This window comes from Eptatretus burgeri, chromosome 13, assembly GCF_056783735.1.
Source record: "Eptatretus burgeri isolate ZD-2024b chromosome 13, Ebu_testis_v1, whole genome shotgun sequence".
Lineage (NCBI taxonomy): Eukaryota > Metazoa > Chordata > Myxini > Myxiniformes > Myxinidae > Eptatretus > Eptatretus burgeri.
In genome coordinates, this window is record NC_140973.1 from 19540055 (window position 1) to 19564638 (window position 24584).

Here is a 24584-nt window from a genome sequence, read left to right on the forward strand (position 1 = left end):
GTGTTTTGTCCTTATCGATCATTTCCTCAAACTCTGCTGCCTTTTCAAATGATGTGCCCGTTGCCCTTCCCCCTGCATTGGCTGTGTGTACCAAGTGAAAATTTCCGATCTAATCACTTCACGTTTGTTTTGCCTTCAATAATTTTGACGAACCACTAAGTAAACTTTGCTTGTGCTCCATGATGTGTTTCACAGCATCTAATGAATGTTTAATGGAATCTCTGCAAGGAAAGTCATGGAATCCATCGTTACTTGCGATGTCAAATTTTTCCTGTTTTCAAATATCCCGATCTCTGAGCATCCGTTTGGATTCCATCCTGGTCACAACTCTGGACATGCTTCTGCTACTCTCACCAATGGAAGGAGCTTCTTGATCTCAAACAAGACATTAGGACCACTCCTGTGGACATAGTGCTTTCAGAAAGTATTCACACCTCTCAACTTTTGTCACATTGTGTTGTTACAGCCTAAATTTAAAATGGATTCACTTTAAAAAAAATTGTCACCTATCTAAACACAATACCGTCGTGACAAGGTGGAATTTTTTTTACAAATTAATTAAAAATGAAAAGCTAAAATGTCTTGCATCAATAGGTATTCAACCCCTTTGCTATGCCACTCCACATTGAGCTCAGGTGCATCCAATTTCCTAACAACACTTCACAAATTTAGGCTTTATTAGAGTGGACAGATGGAAGCCACTCCTGAGAAAATGGCACATGACAACACACCTGGAGTTTGCAAAAAAGCACACGAAGGACTCTGAGAACGAGGCAAAAACTCTCTTCCTTTTTGCATACATCTACATGGTGTCATACAATATCCCCTCACCCCCCCCCCCCTCTGGCAGGCAGACAGGAACTGCTGATCTCGAAATGATTAGACAATAGTGATAAACGGAGCAGGTCCTTCAATCCTGAAAAATCTCAGTCTCAGAAAAATCTCATGAAAAATCTCGCTCCAGAAGGATAATAATCGAACAAACAAACCTATTTCCTCGGTCATCCACTGGAAGAAGTTCAATCTGTAGAATTTGAATTTCTATGCTTCACCATCAGCCATGAACTTTCCTGAATGAACCACATCGAAAAGCCAGCCTCCAAAGCCATCCGGACACTGAGCATCCTCCCCGATACAACTATGTCCTTGGAAAATCAGGGCCACTCACAATCCACAAGGCCTTTGACCGGAGGTCAATGGAGCACCGATGTCTCCAATGGATTGGTGCCGAAGCACCAATCTGTCTTGCCTGGATTTGAATCACGTGTGACTTTATCAAAACACAAGGTCTGTGACTGTCACAGCGCAGGCAGGTCGGTGGTCTCTTTCACAATATAGTCTCGACCAATGGTCTCTCAGTACTCCAACACTCCCCAGTACTTCCAGAAACCCTTCCTTGTTACATCTCATATTCAAGCTGAAGACACCGTAAGTCCTATTCCTCTCTTGACCCATTTATGGAACCACCAACCGAACAACCTTGTTACCAACCGAATTTTCCCTTCGCAGGGCAGCTCACCGGATGATGGGATTGGGGCAAAGCCTTCGGGACCCCCAATCTTTGATAGGAGGGAAACCACGGGGTAACATCCCTGGGTCAGATTGCGGGAGAGTGTGTCGGAGTGGTGCTGAGGTGTCGTCCACCAGACGGCGGTCTCCTTGGGTTAACCTGAGGCGGTCCCGGCGGATATTCATGGCATCCATGCCGAACTTCTCAAGGCTGGTGGAAATGCTGCACTCGCGTCGTTGCATGCAGTTTTGTGCTCTGCCTGGAACACAGGCATCATCCCAACTGACTGGAAGAGGGGCCTTGTTGTCCCTCTCTGGAAAGGGAAGGGTGATCGCCAAGACTGCAACAACTACCGAGGGGTGACGCTGCTCTCAGTGCCGGGCAAGGTCTTTGCTCGGATAATTCTTGATAGGGTTCGCCACCATCTGCTTGAGCACCAGCGTCCAGAGCAGTCAGGCTTTACACCAAAGAGGTCAACGATTGACCGTATCCTTGCACTTCGTGTCCTCACCGAACGCAGACGAGAGTTTCGGCAGGGGCTGCTTGCAGCCTATGTTGATCTCTGTAAAGCGTTCGATTCAGTGAATCGGGATGTCCTCTGGAGGATTCTTGGTCTTCGTGGGGTGCCACCAAAACTGATCGATCTGATGTCTGAACTCTACTCTGGTACTGAGAGTGCTGTGAAGTGTGGTGGTACCATCTCTGACTTATTTCCAGTTGTTACTGGAGTTCGTCAGGGGTGTGTACTTGCCCCCACACTTTTCAGCACTTGTATGGACTGGATTTTTGGGAGGATGTCGGAGAGATCAAGTTGCGGTGCATCGTTTGGCAATGTCAAGATCTCGGACCTTGATTTTGCAGATGATGCAGTCATCTTTGCGGAGACTTTAGACATCCTCTTGGGGGCCCTCGAGGTGCTGAATGAGGAGTCGGAGCCGTTGGGATTACGGATTTCTTGGGTCAAAACAAAGATCCAGGCTTTCGGTGACATCTTGGATGCTGCTGTCCTGTCTGTGTCTGTTTGTGGTGAGGATGTTGTCAGGTCAGGTTCGATCTGTGACCTGCTACAGGTGTTTGTGGTGAGGATGTTGAGGTCGTGGATAGATTCACTTACCTTGGCAGTGATATTCATGTCTCCGCAGGTTGTGAGCCGGAGGTCAATAGACGTCTGGGTCGGGCCTGGGGAGTCATGGATTCACTGGATCATGGGGTGTGGCGCTGCCGGTACCTGTGCGGGAGGACGAAAGTCCGAGTCTTCAGGTCCTTGGTACTTCCAGTCTTGCTCTATGGGTGCGAGACTTGGACTTTGACCAAGGATCTGAGACGGAGACTTAATTCCTTTGGTACCAGGTCTCTTCGGAGAATCCTTGGCTATCGCTGGTCGGATTTTGTGTCCAACGAGCGGTTGCTGAGAGAGACTCGGATGAGATTTGTTACCTGCATAGTCCGTGAGCGTCAGCTGCGGCTGTATGGACATGTGGTTCGTTTTCCTGACGCTGATCCTGCTCACCAGATTCTCTCAGCGAGGGAGTCTCATGAGTGGAGGAGGCCAGTGGGCCGACCACGTGCCTCATGGTTGCAGCAGGTTGACCATCATCTCAAGGAGATGGGGATGGGCCTGGCATCTGCCTGGGGGATGGCCAGACGGAGGCCCCTGGAGTACCGGCGGAAAGTGGACGCAGCGACGCGCTGTTCTGGCACATGCTCCCATACCTGACCTGACAACCGAACATCATTCTATGGCTTATACAAAGGACACACAAATCTCTTATCAACAAAAATTATCTGAAGTCAGCCATTTTGGATTCTCATTCTCATTCTCTCTCTCTCTCCTCTCTCTCTCTCTCTGTCTCTGTCTCTGTCTCTGTCTCTGTCTCTGTCTCTGTCTCTGTCTCTCTGTCTCTGTCTCTCTGTCTCTGTCTCTCTGTCTCTCCTCTCTCTCTCTCTCTCTCTCTCTCTCTCTCTCTCTCTCTCTCTCTCTCTCTCTCTCTCTCTCTCTCTCTCTCTCTCTCTCTCTCTCTCTCCTCTCTCTCTCTCTCTGTCTCTGTCTCTGTCTCTGTCTCTGTCTCTGTCTCTGTCTCTGTCTCTCTGTCTCTGTCTCTCTGTCTCTGTCTCTCTGTCTCTCCTCTCTCCTCTCTCCTCTCTCCTCTCTCTCTCTGCAAAATGAGTACCAGTTCCAGTGTGTGTACTGATAGAGGGGCACTGCATCAGTGACACAGTCGCACTTCAAGAAAGGATAGCTACCATACTCCCACCACTAGCATATATTAAATTGACACGTTAGTGCAAAATTCTATTTTCTACTTCTTTTGTATGTGTTTAAATCTCCGTTCAATATGTTTAGTTGACTGAAAAAGGTTTTTTTCTTTTTTTTTTCTTTAATTTTTAAAAAAATCAAATTTAAATATTACCTCCACCAACAAAAGTGGACAGAGGTTATGATTTCACTCTTGTCTGTCTGTCTGTGAGCAGGATATCTGAAAAGGTTGTGGACAGATTCAGACAAAACTTGGATGAGTTGGGTTGACAAGAACAAGCCGATTCGATTTTGGTGACCAGCTCTGGTCCATCAGGGGGATCCAAAACCAAAACCGTTCAACCGGGTGGAGGTATGAACTCCACCGAGCACTGTTCTCGTTAATCATCGTTTCCAAAAGATGTCAAGGTTAAACCTTCCTGGGTCAGATGTGTGTGGTTATGCTGATTGTGCATCAAGGGTTCTACACGTACAATATGGTTGAAAACCCTCACTCTCACAGCCAAGAATTGCAACACACAAATAAACAAAAACTGATCAAGGACCATTTCATCCTTGAAGCATCGTCGGCTTAAACTTGGTCCTGAGGCAATCTGATTCAGTTTCACTTGAACAATAAAATCCTGTGTCATGGTGAAAGATATCCAAGGACCTTCTAAAGGATTTACAGAATAACTTGTGGGAAGTCATGCAGTGGATTTTTGTTTGAGAGGAAAGGCCATTCATCTTGTGGGATGACAGGACACCCCAACAGGCTATAAACCATCACCTTGGTGTTGCACAGACAAGACAACGCATTAATGAGCATGCCGTCCGCTACATGGGATAAGCTGAGAACCCATCGGCCACGGTTGTTTACTACTCATGGATATGGAGCCTGCACTGTCTTTTGCAAAGAGGCGAAAACTCGTACCCCAGGTAATCGGCAGGAAAGTACAGGCAAACTACCCAGTGTGATCCTCATGAGATGGCTTCAACGGCATCGAACCTTGAGAAAAAGAGATCGCATACGTATTTTTTAAAATCTCCAACAACATATTCAACGCGAGAGCCGTCTTCCCATCGGTTCTGCTGCATCAACAATTTTTTTTTAAATTCAAAACACCAAAAAAAAAAACAACCAAACACTCATTACATAACTGTAATGTTTTTCTTTAATAAGAAAATTTTGCAAGTCGTATTGCTTGAGAGACACTGTGAAAATTCGACCAAAGGGACATCAGCTTCAACATGTCATGTGTCACCTCCAAGGCGTAGTATTTCTCAATTACACATTTTTGTAGTACAATACAAAATACGGAAGAAGCCAGACTCAGAGAACGCTGACTTTGAAGTGAAGGTGCGGAGGGTTCGGGTATCCTTAAAATTTGGCCAAAAATTCAAACCCGTCAACTCTGCAACCAAAAAGCAAAAAAAAAAACAAATAAGCAATAGAAATCCCGACGATAAACAGATGCAGTGATCGTAACGAAAGTTGCTGCCTTGTCCCAATTTCCCTTCCAGCAGCATATTGGTGACTGGTGTCTCGGCGGGATCAAATGGATCAAGAGGTCCACCCGATCCTGCACACCGGTGAAGAGTACATCGGAACAAACCAACGCGATCAAAATCTTTTGTACGGTTGCCACGAGCCTTGGGGTCAGGACGATGCGATTGCCGAGCTCGCTGCGATCCTCAGTTCCCGTTTCAATTTCTGGAGCACTATTGGGTCATATGCCTTGCAAACGTCAGGCTCACCAAGCTGCTTTGGGAACGCGTGTTGGCACAAGTACGACATTTGGGATTCATGTTACTCGAGTGAGAACTCATCCTTAACTCAGTCATGTAAATACCTGTAGGAACTCTCGAGGTGGTCATCATTTGTGCACTTAGCGGCGACAAAAAAAGAAAAAAAATCGAACAATCATATCTTTAAGTGTGACTGTGGATGACCTCAGTTACTTCACAGTAAATAGCAAAACAAAATGTTTTTCAGTTTTGAAAACGAGACATACTTCGAGATGAAGAGGTTAAACAAGCCCGTTTCAGGCTTGGATAAAACAAACAAAAAAATAAAACACAAAATTCCCAGTTTACTGTCGATGTAATTTTCAGTTTTGACCACTAATGACGTCAATGTCGAATAACATTTAAAAAGGTGTCTCCAATTAACAGGGGGCCAGATTATCTTGGATAGATTTCATAACTATTTCAACTAAAGAAAAAAAAAAAAAGATGCGGACTATATGCTTAAAATTAGGTCACAAAGCCCCTTTAACAAGAACGTGACATTCAAGGCTCGAGGAGCCAACATTAAAGCAACTGATACTTCTGAGAATGGAGGCACCCGGTTGAGAAGTGAGGGATGGGGAGGGGGTGTTGGGGGTGAGGGAGGAAATACACATTCATTCAAAAAAATAAAATGATAATCAAAGGATGTTGCGAGGCTCGTTACAACGTGGTGCATTCTCACAAGTTGAAGAACGTAAAGCGAATTTCTCCTCTCCTCCTGCATCCTCTCCCCCCCCCCCCCGACAAACTCTCTGATCACGGTAATCAACACGATTCATGACGTGAATAGCAGAAACTTCACCGCGACAACACGTCCAACTCGCAGCTCTCCCCCACAAACGGCTTTTCGCAGGTGACAAAGAGGTGCATCCGAGCCCCCAAAACCAATCGGCAGTGCGTGGTGGAACAGTTCCCTGATCTGTGCCCCACCCTCACCCTCACCCTCACCCTCACCTCCACGCCGCTTTCCATCTCACTCTCACGAGTTTGGTAAAGGTGTCGTAGGCAGGCTGGGCCGATGCAATTTTCATTCACTCGACATACGAAACAACTAACACAGCACTGGTTTTGGAACTTTATGGCAGAATCCAGCACAACTATATTGTTTGGATGTATAACTGAAAGTAGACAACACAATATACTTATCGTCACCATCGCTGGACGAGACATCCGGTCATCAACTGCACGACGTGCTCGCACACCCTCCCCTTGCAGCATTTGTTTGATGGATTGTCAGATTCGCTAACAAAGACTCGGATGCTGTGTGCAAACTGACCTTGCGTCATCGAGTACCACACATACAGACTTGCCCTCAGCCACACCGGACAATAATTTTTTTTTTTTAATCATAATAAATAAAACAAAACTCATGCCACCTTGCAATCACCAAAGGCCGGATAAACAAGTGGAGAGGAAGATCCATCGGTAGTGAGGTGAGCGGGACTGGCCAGGAGCACCAGTCAGGCTATATAAACCACGAGTAAGCACGGTAGAGTACGGTGAACCAGGCTGCACCCGATGCAAACGCCCACAGCTGTATAAGGAAGAGCCAGGAATTGTTGAGGCTCATGGCCCGAGGCACGGCGTTCGTCTTGCCATCTGCTGCCGGGAACGCTCCTGGAAAATGGAACAAACAAAGGAGACCAAGGGAGTAAGAAGTGAAATCTTAACCCTCCACATGTGAGAGCGGTAAGGACTGTCACATTCAAATCGTCTCCGACTAACGACCAATGGTATTTTCTCCAATCAACCTTTTGGATGGGGGGGGGGCGAGGAGTGGGGAAGGGGAGGGGGGGGGAGCAGGCTCTCTCATGGAATATAGATTCTTGTTAGCCTTTAATGTAACTCGTAAATACCTGCTCCCTCCAGCAGTCAATTATGGTGTAAGTGAATTATCTTGCACTATGCAATGTATAATCCCCTTATAACCCCTACTCCCTTATAATAACCATGGTTGTGCACTCTCCACCCCCCCCTCCTTTTCATATTCAAACTTGAGCAGGAGTAATAAACATCCATTATTCTACTTTTTATCCAACCGGGCGTAGTGGCGTGTGCCTGTAATCCGGCTACTCGGAGGCTTGGGTGGGAGGATCGCTTGAGGATGGGAGCTCTGTGCTGGGCCGCGCTATGAGAGGGTGTAGGGCAGCCCGGAATCATGGCGAAACCCAATCCTTATCCTTGTGTCGTAAGAGGCGACCAGGGTTGCATCAGGAAGGGCATCCGGCGTAAAACCTGTGCCAAATCAGTATGCGGATCATAACGGATGATCCGCTGTGGCGACCCCTAACGGGAGCAGCCGAAAGAAGAAGAACAACATTCTGCTTTTTATCCAGGTCATCTCCCCCACCCTCAGCTGCTAAGGGGCCAATTGTAATTGTGATCATGACCGGCTCACAGGTATCCCAATCATACATACAAAGTTTGTTGGCGATCAGTGAACTGGTTTTCCATTCTATAAGGTTCATGCATACAGAAAGCCTGGCATTGGCTAAGTGGATAGGGCCTTGCAGCCTGGTGTTGGCTGGCTTGGGTTCTTAGGGTCCTGAGTTTGAGCCACCATCACCGCTGAATTAACACCAGGTGGGGTTGACGACTCAGCCCGTCATCCTTCCGAGGTTAGCGAAATGAGTACCAATGTACTAGTATAGGGACACAGCGTCAGCAGCATAGTGGTGCCCAACAAAATGATAGTTACCCAACAGCCAAGCTGCTATACGCAAGAAGATGCATACAGAGAATTGCCGTATTTTAGTACGATGAATTTTTTAAGTGGCGTCGTCTCCAATATTTGGTAAGTCCAAATGTCGATGCTGAATTGACACAAGGGGGCCCTGTGGGTGCCGAGAATCACGAGAAGGAAATGTCAAACTGCACCGCTTCCTTCGGACACTGGGTGCGATTTTAACCAATGTCAGCCAATTTGTGAAATACAATTGGGCGTGACGTCATCTTGGCGTTCCAAAACAAAAATGAAAGGTCGGTCATGGGGGCAGAACAACTGTCCCCGAGGCTGCATTTTCAAATGTTTTCAGAATCATCAAAATTATCGGACGACAGTCGAGCTGGATGTTTCGTACCGGTGCGATAAAAGTATTCCAGGAACCGCTCTTTCTCCATGAAACGCTGGTACATCCAGTCCTCAAGGCGCTCGTCCTCGAGAGGCACCTCGCACATGGGAAACACACTGGGATTGGGGTCAAGCACAGCATCATGCATCACCGTGATCGGGCCGCCGTGGAACACAACCGAAACCACCCGAGCAAAATTCCGTGACAACGCAGAGGCACGGCTATTCGGACCGGTGAATTGGCAAATCTAAATGAGTCTTTTTGAATCGTTACTCCTTAAGAGACAACAGGGAAGGTTGGGAGAGTTCGTGCCACGATGTCCACAGTCTGTCAAGTTTTTCTTTCAAACAAAACTTGCAGATTTAATCATGCAACGAGAGGGCAACGGAAGGCGGCATCATCATTTTATGGCCGTTTCCATGCTCGCATGTGTAAGCCGCCATGGTTCACATAATGGCTGCTTTCCAGGCTGCAGGATCCCTTGCTCGCCTTCTAGTCAGGCCTTTAACTCTAAGATCAGGCCTTTCACCAATTTAACTGATCAGGTCAGGACTTTAACGCTCAGCAACACATCCCACGTTTTCCTCGGACGGCCTCCAGCTCTCCTTCCATTCACATTCATGGTACACCTAATGCTGCCGAAAACTCACCGATAATGCACGTGCGTCGTCACAGGCGGCTGGAGGGCGAGTACCCACGTCTGGATGTCCATTGGTTTGCCACCTGGGTACGCGATGGTCACGTCTATAAGCCAATGCAGACCTCGCCGCAAGCCTTTCCCTGCGTGCCCAACGCCGCACTAGGTCATGCTCCATTGCTTGGCACGTAAACCAAGATTATCCTCGAATACATTGCAGACTTTTTCATTTGAAAGACGAAGATAATTTTTACACCCACCTTCTCTGGATGGTGCAACCTGCCCATTAAGGCGACCTTTCACCCCACACTTCCTCGTGCATTCATTTCTACATTCCGTCCATCCATGATGCGATGCTACTGCCAGGGATTCTCCGTCATAAAAGGGTTTGAGCACTTCTTTAAAAGGGACAGGATTCTGGCAGGCTGCTGGGAAAAAGTCCTTAGAAATGACCGATTGGCAATTGTCCAAAACGTCTGAATGCAAAGCAGCACTTTCGTCCGTGCAGGCCAAACCGCCTGAGGTGCTCAGAGAGTCTTTTTGTAGAGCGGTCACATTCCTGCCAACAATGCCGGCTCCCATGTCGTGGGTGAGCGAGCTGGGTTCCTCAAGCCTCTGTGGAGCGACCAGGGCACGCAGTGCCGCCAAAATGGCCCCTGTGCGAGGCAGAGTCACATGATGCAGTGTGGGCAGACCACGACGCTCTCCATAACGTTGGCTAATCTTAAGCCGCTTTCTAAGGAAGCCTCCCTCGGGAAAAAGAACAAGCCAGCGACGCCGCCTCTCATGCCATACATTAGAAAGATGCGATTCGAGTTTCGCCACTTGCTGCTCACGCTGTGCCTTGCCCTGTGGGAATGAAAGAAAAACCATGGTGGTCATGTGCTACATTCATCCATCCAGATCTGAGTTTGATGACTTCAACAAAGCCCCCTCCACCAATCAGTTAATCCACCACACTCTGTCATTGCTTCTTCCAAGAGACTTACTTAGAGACAAGCCGGTAGGCGACATGGCTGCTCGCTATAGATGGAAAGCTGGCCGACGCGACTCGCCGATATTCATGAACAAGCTATCAATCAAATTAGCACAATAAATATGATTATCACAGCCCTCTTAAGGCCCTGTCACACCTTGACGTTTTAGCCAGCGTATGGCAAGGTATCAAAATGGATGTAAAACGCTGGCGTACGCTGAACTATTGATGTTTTTTTTTTTCCAGTTTTGGACGTATTCATAACGAGTTGGACGTATGCATAACGTATTAGTAACGTACACAGAACATTTCGATAACATATAGATAACTTATATCAACGAATGCTGAGCGTGCTGTCGGCGTTCACAACCTATGCCCAACGATAGTCTAACTTATGCACAGCACGCGGCTGCGTATCGCCGACGATCACGTGGCGTAGCCTATTAAAAGGCTGCGGCTCAACGATTCAAATCATAACCGCACTAGACATCGAAGTGTCAAGCCGCTGTCACAACTTGACGATTTAGTCAGCATATGCCGACGTATGAAAAATTTGCCGAATACGCTGGCACACGTCGAATACGTTATGGGTAAGTTTTGTATACGTTAAGAGCACGCTGAAGCATGCTGGCATACGTTGTAGTACGCAGAGTACGTCGACAAATTTTCAGCATATTGAAAATATTTTGATGTATGCCAGCGTATGACTCACGTTCCGCATACGCTGGCCATAAGTTGTAGGCACGTTACGCGATTGTTGACACACGTTACTTATAAGTTACTCATAAGTCGAAACACGTCGAGGTAATGGTTCACGTCAGTGTTCTGACTCCCTGGTTTTTTGTTTTTTTTCTTCTTCTTCGGTATGACGGTGATGTTGACACTTCGATTTCTAGTGCGGTTATGATTTAAATCGTTGAGCGGCAGCCTATTAATTATATTATATTATATTATAACCGCACTAGAAATCGAAGTGTCAACATCACCGTCATGCCGAAGAAAAAAAAACAAAAACAACCAGGGAGTCTGGAACACTGACGCTAAACATTACCTCGACGTGTTTAGACTCGTGAGTAACTTACATGTGTCGACATGTGTCAACAATCGTGTAACGTGCCTACAACTTATGGCCAGCGTATGCAGAACGTGCGAGTCATACACCAGCATATGTCGAAAAATTTCAAGCATGTTAAAATTTGTCGACGAGCTCAGCAGACTACAACGTATGCCAGCGTGCTCTTAACGTATACAAAACTTACCCATAACGTATTCGACGTGTGCCAGCGTATTCAATAAATTTTTCATACGTCAGCATACGCTGCCTAAATCGTCAAGGTGTGACAGGGCCTTTAGTTTGCGCCCAGAAACCCGCCTTGTGAAATTTCAGGCATGTTTCCAAAGAGACTCTAACAAATGGCAGCCCTGGTAATTCCATTTATCGATTCGCTGAAGATTTTATTTTTTTATATGATGCTGTAAGACATTCTCCTTGGGCACAAAAAAACAGGTCCCTCGGAGGTCCAAAATATAGTACGACCGGAGGTTTCCGAGCACAGCACCACCAACCGAACCATCTCGATTTGACGCGTCTGATCAAATTCGAAAATATTTGTCGATCAGGAAGCGCAGTATAGTTTTAAGTTTATGGTGTTAATATGTATCGTACCTTTCCCTTGTCTTGTCGGCACATCATGAGAGAGGTATTGATTTTTTTTGTACAGTCCACAAAAATTGTACGATGTACGATAAAGTATTTTAGCTGCTGCTAAGCAACGGAGGTGTGCATAGCAACCATTCATTTTTTGTGTACATGCGAGCCACATTGTACACATTTCACCCAAGTTTCATCAAAATCAGACTCTTTCTCTTAGAGATATTCGCAATTAACCGTTTCTGAAATGTTCGACATGGACTCGCCCAAAACCTATTTCCTCCTACAAATATTTTTTGTTAGGGCTGCAAATTGGCATGAAGGGAGCTAGATAGATTGTGCACAGAACTCTAAGCTTCGATTTTTCGACCACTTTAAAGGGTCGTTGCTATGCCGTTGTTAGGGCCCGTGAGTCCTATATTCGAAAGCACACGATTCCCAGAAATATTGGTCCCACCTACCAAATTTCATTGGAATCGGTTGAGTGGTTTCGCCCCTAGGCTTGACCAAAGTTTCGCGGACAGACACACAGATGGAAATGGCCAGAATAAGGGTGCTCTAAGAGCAGCCAAAAAAAAACAAATACAACATCAAATCCAACAAGAAGTACAACAGGACTCAGTGGAGTGCACACCTCCGCAAGGCTGAACAGTTTACGTTTTGTATCCCACCTATAGGCCGGATCTACATCCGGACCTGAACCAAAATATAAAATCGGCATTTATTGTCACCTAACCAACTCATTCCCCTAGTTTTGTCACACACACACACACACACACACACACACACACACACACACACACACACACACACACACACACACACACACACACACACACACACACACACACACACACTATAGTTCTTGGTCCCATCTCTCAACGGTGAAGAATCACTAACAATATTAAAAACTTCTCGTATCCAGATTGTCACCAAAATCAAATCAGTTCTTCCTCGTCACACACCCAACCTGTTCCCAAGTTTTGTCAGAATCCGTCCACAATTTTTTTGGAGATATTGTGCTATTTTCTCGTTTTTGGCCCCCGTCTCTCAATGGTGAAGAATGACTAAAAAAAAATTCCAGTTTCTGCATCCGGATCTTCACCAAGATCTAATCAATTCTTCCTAGTCACACATCCATGTCGAGCACGTTTCATCCGAATCACTCCGTCCGTACCTTTTTGACATATCATGATAAAAATTGTTTTTAGCCCCATCTCATGCCTGGTGTTGGCTTGGGATCCTAGGGTCCTGAGTTCAAGCCCCATTGGGCTGCTGAATTAATACACCAGGAGGTTGACTCAGCCTGTCATCCTTCCGAGGTCGGCAAAATGAGTACCAGTGCACTGGTAAGGGGGACACTGCATCAGCGGCATCGCCGCGTCCCAACCAACGATGCAACCAGTAGCCACAGGCTGTACTCGTTAGAGAGAGGGAGAGAGCCCCATCCCGCAATGGTGAAGAATTGCTTAAAAAAAAAAAAAAATTTTTTTTTTTTTTTACTCTAGTATCCGTATCTGAATCGTGACCAAAAATGCGTGTTGCAGTCCTTGGCCCGTCACCGACATACACCAAAAATTTCAGAACAATTGCTTCAAAACTGTGGACAAAAATCGTGTGAGACCGACAGACGCGATCAGACCAACATACTTGGAAAAAATATTTTGCCAAGCAACAAAGAAGCAGACAGGTGAAAACAACCTCCATCCACCTTCGGTGGCGGAGGTAAAAAATCTGCTGTTTCCCGTGCAGCGCTAAAAGAGGGGGAATGAATCGGGAAGAAACTTCCTCTTTTGACTAACATGTGAAGCTGGCTGCCCCATCACCACTCAATAATTCACAACATCTTTTGCAACAACATGCCGTGAGAATTGGCACAATTATCAATTGCCTGCTGCCAGTGAGTTCCGCGAATGTCATAAGAGCATGGTGGTCCAAAATAGTCTCTTCTCGGGTTCACGATAGGCCAACCGTACCTGCTTGATGAAGAAGTCTCCGTGCATGATTGAAACGATGCCGAAGTTGGTGAACTTGAATACGTGATCCATAATCCACATTACATTTCGCACAACCTGCACGCACGCACGCACGCCATTCAAAGGATTATTGTCGATGAAGATGAGGCCTCTCAAAGACTGAAGTACAGACTACCTTTTTAAGTACAAAAGAAGCTATCAAAAAAAAATATTTTAAAAAATCCTCCATCCTGCAAAACTGAACTTCAACGAGGATTTTTTTTTTTAACCTCTTCAAATTGCATGTAACAGCATAGTGGCTCACATCAGTAAAGGATTAAAATTTTACTTTGATAAGGAAGACGATAGTATAGCAGGCTGGTGGTACGACCGGAGGTTTCCGAGCACAGCACCACCAACGCCACCATCTCGATTTGACGCGTCTGATCAAATTAGAAAATATTTGTCGATCAGGAAGCGCAGTATAGTTTTAAGTTTATGGTGTTAATATGTATCGTACCTTTCCCTTGTCTTGTAGGCACATCATGAGAGTACAGACATCTCCGGTAGACTGGTGGTTTGCCATAACCAAGGCTTCGTCGTCCACTAGCGACGAGACATCCGCACCCCATTCCATCACTGCATTGAACACATGGACCATGAAATGCGCAAAGAAAAGAAAATCATTTACGAGTACGTGGACTAACAAACCCCCAGCCGCATCGACGATGTACGTCACGACAACCTCCCGACCACCAAACCATAACCATAGCAATTAAACACTACACCATGAAAACAATCCAAACTACTCCAATAATTCCTCGACTACCACGATCGTTCCGCAATGTCAGTCATTCCTCATCACAACCACAACCTTACCCCTCCTCCCCAGGTCAAAATAATTAAAACGCAAGAAAATTATAGAGTTCATAGAACACCTTACTCCGCGCTGTCTGGAGAAACAAGGACATTGCGAGGCCTGTGAGCGGCAAATATGATTGGTCGTGATGACGTAAAATGCCAAACTAATGTGTCCAAGTACTGCTAAACGGAAGGGTTTTGAAAGTGCTAAAAGAGGCCATTTGTGTTCCACAGTGTTGACGTATATAATTCAATGTAAATAAAATTAATATTTTAAAGGTTGGAACAAAAGAATTCTGGAAGTTTACTGCCATCGCTGCAGCGTCTTTTACATAATGCTACATTAGTTATTCGTGCCTGTTGTTTGTGTCCTTTAAAACAGTACGTTTCCTGTTTGGAATGATTTTCAATTTTATTTGACTGTCAGCCAGGCAGAGTTTACAAAAAAAAAAACATAATAATAATAATAAATCTCACTCCTCTCTAGGTCCGCGTGACTAATTCAGAGCCGAAGTACTGCTAAACCGCAGGTTCATTTTCCAATTTGTGTTCTGATTTGCATTCAAAATAAAACACTAGATTTAAATCAAGTTGTTCCTTGATCATAAACAGAAATGAACAAATTGCTTAACCCCATTTTTTCACTTCATGGGGTTAAAATGTCTATAGTTATCCACCGTGTAGGGTCACAAGGTGCTGACGTTTCGGGCTTTACCCTTCGTTGTAGAAAACATGGCGAACAAACGTAGGTTCTATTTTGCTCTGACCATTTCATTTTCACATTTGTATTCTCTTGTGCCACCAACGCAGGAGGAGGAGAGGAGATTGGGACCATACTCTGTGCAGAGCGTTGGTGCTGCTTAAGCAGTCTCCTTGGCTACTGGGCACAATCTTGGACGGGTCGCCACTCCGACACCAGCAAGCTGGCAGTCATTTTGCCGACCTCGGAAGGATGACGGGCCGAGTCGACCCCACCTGGTATTAATTCAACAGCCGAGCGAGATTTGAACTCAGGACCCGAGGATCCAAAGCTCACCACCCAAACCATCAAGCCAACACCAGGCATACCAACACAGACCACTAGTTTTGTAGTTTTGTGCTGGAATTAACAAATACCTTTTTATATCCCGACAATAATTAAACACTGCCATAATAACAACCTCCAACCACAACATTTAATTTGCAAAGGAATCCCCTTTCCACCCTCACCACCCAGATCACTGCAACAGTCCCGCCTCCTACGAACTCCAAAGAAAATATCATCAAGATAACAATATAACAGCAACAACCCATCCACCATGACCTCTACGTTGTCTGCTCACAACCACACCCACACATCACCATCACGTACCCCAATGTTTTCACAAGTCTGGATCAGTCGAGCTTGCCTACATTGCTCCGACGAAGGGCAAGGCCCGAAACGTCGCGCTTTGCGGGCAACTTCAAACATCTTATCCCCAATCTTTTACAAGTCACTTTCAATTTAAACAACTTTAGACCAATTCACATCTTTATGATGACATCCTCAGCACGTCAGCAAATGTTTGTACACCTAGTTCATGCTAATGGTGTAACAGGCAAATAAACTAACAGCCAGATTGGAGAGATGCATAATCGGACGCGCACGTTGTGGAATTTTGTACCTTTTCAGCATTTACACCTCCCTGATATCTTGTAACCAAGACGAGCCAACAGTCGGTCGACGTGGTGATTCATTAACAAAGTGGAAAGCCATCATTCGATTATGGATATCTTCAGGGCCAGTCGTTCGCAATGTACAGGCGGCCACGACGACCGATCCACATTATTAGTTAGCACGTTGACAAATCCAACGGGAAAAAGCAAAAAACAAACATTCACAATAAAGAAGGTAAAAAAAAAAAGAAAGCAAAAAAAAAAAAAAACAAACTTGCAAGCCAAACAAAACTTTCACAACACACATTAATAGCAAAACCAACAAACACATCAAGTCAACACAGGAGGATAAAAAGAAAAAAAAAGAAAGAAGGATTATTTTTAAAAGGAAACACATGCTTATTAGCCCACCTGTGTAGCCAGCGGACCAACCCCAGGAGGCGACCAGAGCCAGTAGCCAGCGAAACATGACACCCTCAATCACCCAGAAAAGGTCAGGGGCAAAGAGCAGCAGTGGAAGCAACAGCACAAGGTAGAGCAGGTACGAGGGTATGGTGATGGCGTTGTTCAGGACGATGAAGGCAAAGCGGAGGGCAGCACGGAAGGCAAGCCACACCACACCCATGCTGACAGCTGCCCTGACAAGTGGATTTCAGGGGTTAAGTACATGAAGTAGCAGCGGTGTGCCACATTGCGTCACAAAGGAATACGAGGTATGATGTGTCGATGTGTGTACCAACCACTGTCGCCACGACTGCGAGTGACGGTAGCGCGTCCACAGTGTCAGACGCTAGAAAGCTGTGGATCCAATCCAGGTGAAGAACTGCCAAACCCTGGAACAGTGCAAACATCTGTCGATTGGCGCTCTGCTCGGTCAATGTCCACCCACCAGCCGGTCGGGCTCGCAGGATAAACCGTCGAGCTCGACTGGCTAGACGTACCCAGTTCGTGGGTAAAGATTCAGATAAAAAAGGGCAAAAGCTGTGCGACTAGAGAAACAAAAAGCTCCAAAGATGACCATCCAAATAGGACGATTCAACCTGGACTAGTTTCCAGTTTCTTCAGCGGATTAAATATATACCAACCATTTTGGAACAACAAGCACACCGATTCAAAGGAGCAAACTAGAACGATACTCAGTGGAGCGCATACCTCCGCCAACAATGTTAAAACATGGCAAAAAGTTCCAACAACAGGAATGACCCAATATCAGATCCAGACGTGTTCGCTGACCCGAATGTGAAGACTCTGAACAGTTTACGTTTTGTTTCCCAATAAGAGGCCGGATCTGCATCTTTACATCCGGATGTTTACCAAAAGCAAATCGACTTGTTCTTGTCACCTACCCACCCCCCCCCCAAAAAAAAAATTTGGTCCCCAGATCTTCATCAAACTCCAATCAATATTTAAAGGGATAGTTCGGATTATTGCAATTATGAGAAAGATGATTTGCATTTTGAGGTTACATTCTGACCTTATTGAGATGTTTCGGACGATGAAAGAGTCTGAAAAATAATCCATTGACGTCGCTTTTGGCTTGATGTACAACAACGGCTGGACAAGGTTTGATTTGAAATGGGGTAAAAATGAGAAAAAACAGGAAGAAGGTTCTTAAATAAATAATAAATAAATCACTGAAGCAGTGTCCATTGCAGGTAAGAACAGGAATTTGTAATTTGCTCAGAGTGCTGGCGATAGCTTGCTTTCTCTGCACGAAAGACACCGTGGGATCGTTGACGTCCACCAACTAATGCTGGCAGGCTGGACACCCAGCTTAACGTTCATCCGAGCGATGGCACACACACCCACTGATGAATCAAACCCACCTGCGAAACAACAGGAGGGCAGTTTATAGCTGGGTCGAAATTCGAACCTCAGCTATATAAGCTCAGTGGCAATACCTCGAGAGTCTAGACTCGAGACTAACCTATGAAAGCTCAATTCAGATTTTGCCAAATGTGGAAGATAATTTGCTGCAACTCTTCTCGACAGAGGTGGTTTGGGATGTATGGCAAGTGACACCGCCTTGTTGCAGTGATGTGTTCGATATTGCAAAATGTCTTGCTGGTATAGTGGTAAGAGGGTATGGTGTATGCTTGGGGTTGGCTTAATGGTTAGGGTGGTGGGCTTGGGATCCAAGGCTCCCAAGTTCAAGTCCCGCTCGGCTGTTGAATTAATACCAGGTGGGGTCGACTCTGCCCGTCATCCTTCCGAGGTCGGCAAAATGAGTGCCAGCTTGCTGGTATCCTGCGTCGGAGTGGTGACCCATCCAGGGTTGTGCCCAATAGCCAAGGAGATTGTTTAGGCAGCACCGACGCTCTGCACAGAGTATGGTCCCAATGGATGGATGGATGGATGGATGATGGATGATGGATGGTATGGTATACACAAGCAAAGAATTTTGCAGTACACCATGATTACAGGAAAACAGTTCCGCATGCCATACATCTCGAACTACCTTCACCTGGAAGATGCAGAATTGGCTGCACCTACTTTCCCGAGCAACACAGAGTCTTCACATGAAGGTCATCGAACATATCTGGATGCTACAATCAGGAGCTGTGGAAAAGCAGACCTCTGCCAAGTAATATGCAATAGCTGCAACAACATCTATTCCACACTTTTTGATTCTGGCAATGCATGATATGTTATAAAGTGATCATTTACTCCCCTCTTCCACACAATTCCAATCAAAACGAGAGCGAAGTCGACGGCACACCATCGCAAATCCCAACGCTTCCCCCCCTCAAGCAACAATGTTAAAAGATGGCAAAAAGTTCCAACAACAAGAATCACCCAATTATCAGATTGTGTTTTCCTCAATTTTTCTGTTTCGACCGTTGTGACATGAACCGGTGGCCAAATCCAAAAAAAAAAACGCAGAAATTTAACGCATCTCCTAATGTTCATTGCATCTACAAAGTTTCATTCAAGAAAGTTTCAAAGTGTTTGTGCCTACAATTGCATTTTTGGAATTTGACCTTTTGACCCCGCACCAGGGAACGGAGCCAAACATGATACGGCTCTCGCAAATTCTTTCCACGTGCAGATCATAACTTCTAAGTTTGATGAACTTCTGCACAACCGTTTGGGGGGGGGGCAGGGGTAGAATGATGGACGGACAGACTACAATACCCCCCTCCCCCCCTGTTTTATTCCAAAAGTGTGGGGATCATGAGAAACAATTGAGAAGAGATGATTGTACACCTACCTACGTGGAGGATCGTCCCTCCACTGCATTATGGATTCAGTAACCTTTGAAAAAAAATTTTTTTTTAACCCCAAAAAATTAAAATTAAAGTAAAACAGGAAATTGTTGGCACAGAAACCAAACAAGGTTTTTGTTTTTCTCTTCCCGAGCCACCTGGCACCTGCTGCTTCTACTCCCACTCCTGAAAAAACTGTTTAAGCATTCATGTAAACAAATGGAAACTACACACACTTGAATAATGCTAACCATTATTGAAGCCACAACAGCTGCACAATGGACTTTGAACATGCACATCCAGCGAATGGAAAATAACTTAAAAAAAAAAAAAAAATTGCACAAATCAACAAAATAATCTTATCTTGTTCAGATTGCTAACATGGAAAGAGTTGAAGAACATGAAGCACCACCAGAGAACAAAAACCTGCTCGATATGAAGCCATTCAAGAAGTTCAATGAGTGGGGAAAGTTTTGCCACTCCGAACACGAGCCGCTTTAACATGGATATGACTGGGACGTCAACCGGCTGGCGCTTTTGGCCGCACGCAAGACACGTACCTACGGTTGGGACGCTCTTCAGAGATGTACGACCTGTAGTCGTGGGAGTTTCACGATCCGTTGCATCGAGGAAGCACAGTGGGGTTGTGATGGGTTTCTGGAAAGGGGTTGGTGGATGTGAGGAATAACTGGGGAGGAGTTGCACAAAAGAAATCAACTGCATCCTATCAATGATCCTTTCTTTCTACTGCCAAGGACTGTGGAATTCACAGTCAACAGACATTGTGTAAAGTGGGACAGGGTTAGTTAGAGGAAGTTAAACATCAACCTCGGTTCAGTATTTACTGGGGTCGTAAGATCTGAACTCGCATGAGTAAAAAGTAAGTGAGAGATGATGAAGACAGAGCATGGCGAGGAAAATGTCAGCCTGATGGATGGACATGAAGAGGAGAGGAAGAGGTCATACAAGAGTGTTTAAGGACTGTTTACATACAGCAAATCTCGAAGGGAAGCCCTGGAAATCATTCGTACCCGACTTCTTGCAAACGTATTGAGCTACAAGAAGATGCAACAACTCATCAGAGCTCTGCTGAACTTCTACATGGACATGCATTGCATACCACGTTGCACATTTGGGATCGTCAAATCGGCGTACCTGCTGCAAGACTCGAGGATGTGAGACGCTGTGTTCAACAGAAACAAGAGAAGTCGAAACGATACACAGACGAGCGTCGGGGAGCGAAACCTTCCACCTTCCAATGTTGTTCCTTCGTGCGAGTTCAGAAACCTGGACTACACCACAAAGGACAAAACAAGTTTACCCAACCCCTCAAGATCAGTGAACAGAGAGTCCCTGCTACCTTCAGACTCTCTGATGGGAAAATGTGGAATGCATTTCATCTAGCACCTGCAATTCAGAACTCAAATGGACTTTCTGCTGGAAGTGCGACAGGTTCTGAGGACTATAAGGGAAATAGCCATGTCCAACAAATGCCTCCACAAGTATTTATACCAGGTGTTCGTCATGGGATGAGATACCGTCGAGCTCCTGAATGGACCAAGGACTTTGTCATGTGACATCTTACTATTCTTTTGGGGTTTTCATGACCAGTTGTTGTTTTCACAAAAAAAGGAATATGTGGTATTGGGAGTTACATGGATATTAATGAAAGCATGATGAACCCGAACTGATGAGGCGGAACCCAGAGTGACACGAGCGGGCTGTCGAGCGAGTGGAGCAGGAGACGGGATTAAAAGCGATTGAGCTAAAGATCCTTCGTGTGGGCTGTCTTTGCTAAGAAGTTGAGAAAAGGGTTGTGTGCTGCATGATTAAAAATAAGGGAAATACCCCTGGGTGTTCACCTGGCAGCAGCTGGATAAGATAATGAGGGAACCGCTGGAAGGTGTGGATGACCCATAAAATATGTAACGGAGAAGAAAGTAAATACCTATTTTGGGAGGGAAAACCGATCATTTTTTTAATGCTATGAACAAACTTTGGTACATGCCGGGTGATGAAGGTTGTAATCAAGTTTCATCGAAATTGTTTGTGTAGTTTCGGAGCAGAAAGCAAATATTTACGGACAGACGACATGCCTTCCTATAAGCTCCCAGGAATTACGCTCCATGTGAGCCAATAATAGACTTGATGCACAATTAATACGTAATCAATAGACGACTCGCATTCTAATAGTACATAGTTGATAGACGAACTCACAGTCAAATAGTACATTATTAACAGTCCACCCATGTTCCAATAGCACGTAATTAATAGACTACTCGGGTTCTAATAAGGGGACCAGGTCAGGTCAGGTCATTATTGTCAAGTCAGGCCACCACATTAGATCTGTGACTTACTACAGGTACCATGTAAACCTGGACTAATCAGTTTCATGATCGGGTTGTCAGTGACTAAACTGTCTCCCCAACCAGGTTTCCCGGTGAGGAGGGTGAATGGATATGGACAGCCAGCAGGATTTGAAAAATTAAGTCAAAGGGCGGAGGAGTTCATTTTGAGACAATGGCTATCCATATCTAGGGTTCAACTGTCTGTGGACATCATCCGGCAGTTGGGTACCTCTTTGTAGGAGATTGGTGGCAGGATTTGCACTCCGGTCATGGTAAGACACTTCATTCCGCAAATAAACTAAAAACCCACTCCGTGGGAGTGTCTCCTGTGCAGCTCACAGGATGATGGGATTGAGGAAAAGCCTATGGAACGCCCATACTTTGATGGGAGGAATAGCACGGGTTAACGTTCCTGGGTTTGGTAATGGTGGTGTGTGGCAGGGTGGTGCTGAGGTGTCGTCCATCAGAAAGCGGCCTCCTCAGGTTAACCTGAGAGGATGATGGGTGTCTGAAATGTCCTCACTCCAAGAGAGGATGATGACCTGTCTCTGCTATCACCTGAGCTCCAGCATTTGAACATAAGTATTGCAGCACTCTCTGCAGTTTGGAGACTGGATAGTGGTAAGATCATGGTGGGTGGTTACACCTTTTACTGGTCTGGTCGCCCCGATGGTTACCATACCCAAGGAGTACCTTGTGCTGCGTACAATAAGCAGGCTCCCATAATTGAGGTAACAGGTCAGGTGTGGGAGCATGCCCCAGAGCAACGCATTGCTGCGTCCACTTTCCACCGGTATGCCAGGTGTCTCTGTCTGGCCATCCCCCAGGCAGATGCCTGGCCCATCACCATCTCCTTGAGATGCCGATGAACCTGCTGCAACCATGAGGAACGTGGTCAGCCCGTTGGCCTCCTCCACTCACGAGGCTCCCTCGCTGAGAGAATCTGGTGAGCAGGATCAGCGTCAGGAAAACGAGCCACATGTCCATACAGCCATATCTGATGCTCACAGACTATACAGGTAACAAATCTCATCCGAGTCTCTCTTAGCAACCACTCGTTGGACACAAAGTCCGACCAGCGATAGCCAAGGATTCTACGAAGAGACCTGGTGCTGAAGGAGTTAAGTCTCCGTCTCAAATCCCTGGTCAGAGTCCACGTCTCATATCCATAGAGAAAGACTGAAAGCACCAAGGACCTGAAGACTCGGATTTTCATCCTCATATAGGTACCGACAGTGCCACACCCCATGGTCCAGTGAATCCATGACACTCCAGGCCCAACAGAAGTTGATTGACCTCTGGCTCACAGCCAGCGGAGACATGAATATCACTGTCAGGGGTGAAAATTAACATTTTTATCCACCGGCCAGCAAGGCCGGTGACTAGAAAAAGTTACCGGCGCAGCAGAATTTCTACCGGCCCAATAAAATAAAGACAAAAGTCACAAATTTGATATCAAACACTTTTAATATACTCACATGAGTGAGTTTGATGAGTGAGGTTGGTTGGATGAGTGAGTTTAATGGAGGTGGTTTGCAGATTGAGTGAGTTTGATGGAGGAGGTTGGGTGGATGAGAGTTTGATGAGTGGGGTGGGGGTAGGGGGATGATGCAGGGAAGAGGAGGTTGTGGGTGATGGGGGGACCTTTTTGTGTGGGTGATGGGGGGGCAGGGGGGTTGTGAGTAGTGCTGGGGGGCATTTTTGCGGGTGATGGGGTGGTTGTGGGGGTGGTTGTGGCTGATGGACGATGGGGTGGAGGGGGGGGGGTTACTACTCATCCACCCAACATCACATATAAACTCACTCATCCACCTAACCTCACCCATCAAGCTCACTCATTCACCCAACCTCACCCATCAAACTCACTCATTCATCTACCTCACTCATTAACCCAAAAGCCTCATCAAACTCACTCATTCACCTAACCTCACCCATGAAACTCACTCATTCACTCAAATTCACTCATTTAACCAACCTGGGCATGAGAAAATGCGTCCAAACCACGCCAAACGGTCAAATCTCACGCAATCACGCATGATTTGGAACGAGATGAAATCAGACAAAATAGCCTCCGCAGAATTACCGGTGATTTCTACGGATTTCTGCGGACAAAAACAGTAGTTCTAGTTAAGAAAACTAGTGGAGAAGCTAGTACAAATTGTACAAAATAACAGGAATCACCAGTGATTCGCCAGCCAGGCAGGTAAGGCAATATTGTGTACCCGCCCAGCACAAAAGTTAGGCGCCATTGGCGACCGGGCGGCCGTTAATTTGCACCCCTGACTGTGACCTCAACAGCCTCACCAAACAGGTAAGATAGCAGCATCCAAGATGTCATCAAAAGCCTGCATCTCAGTTTTAACCCAGGAAACCCGTAATCCCAGCAGCTCAGACTCCTCATTCAGTGCCTCGAGGGCCCCCAAAAGGATATGCAGTCTCCGTAAAGATGACTACATCATCTGCTAAATCAAGGTCAGACATTTTGACACTCCCAAACAATGCACCACAGCTTGATCTCTCAGACATCCTCCCCAGAATCCAGTCCATACAAGCACTGAAAAGTGTGGGGGCCAGTACACACCCCTGACGAACTCCAGTAACAACTGGAAATAAGTCAGACATGGTGCCATCACATCTCACAGCACTCTCAGTACCAGAGTAGAGTTCAGACATCAGATCGATCAGTTTTGGTGGCACCCTACAAAGA

General features: G+C 46.0%; 1 protein-coding gene across 18 annotated transcripts in view; it reads right to left on the reverse strand.

The window, feature by feature from the left end:
* Nucleotides 1–4903: 4903 nt before the first annotated feature.
* The window catches only part of LPGAT1 (lysophosphatidylglycerol acyltransferase 1), a 28640-nt gene continuing 8959 nt past the window's right edge, over nt 4904–24584 (reverse strand). Inside the window, exons 2-12 of one of the 18 annotated variants that reach the window (XM_085851533.1) lie at nt 20685–20821; nt 20523–20584; nt 20090–20186; nt 17064–17156; nt 16735–16961; nt 14348–14466; nt 13849–13944; nt 9506–10094; nt 9259–9388; nt 8618–8724; nt 4904–7154 (exon numbers count right to left, since the gene is read on the reverse strand). In XM_085851533.1, coding sequence (XP_085707659.1) covers nt 7003–7154; nt 8618–8724; nt 9259–9388; nt 9506–10094; nt 13849–13944; nt 14348–14466; nt 16735–16948 — 1407 coding nt within the window. In that variant the 5' untranslated portion in view covers nt 16949–16961; nt 17064–17156; nt 20090–20186; nt 20523–20584; nt 20685–20821 and the 3' untranslated portion in view covers nt 4904–7002. Of the gene's footprint in view, nt 7155–8617; nt 8725–9258; nt 9389–9505; nt 10095–13848; nt 13945–14347; nt 14467–16734; nt 16962–17063; nt 17157–20089; nt 23446–24584 lie in introns of those variants that run through there. The other 17 variants (XM_085851529.1, XM_085851532.1, XM_085851528.1 and 14 more) reach the window with 17 other exon arrangements.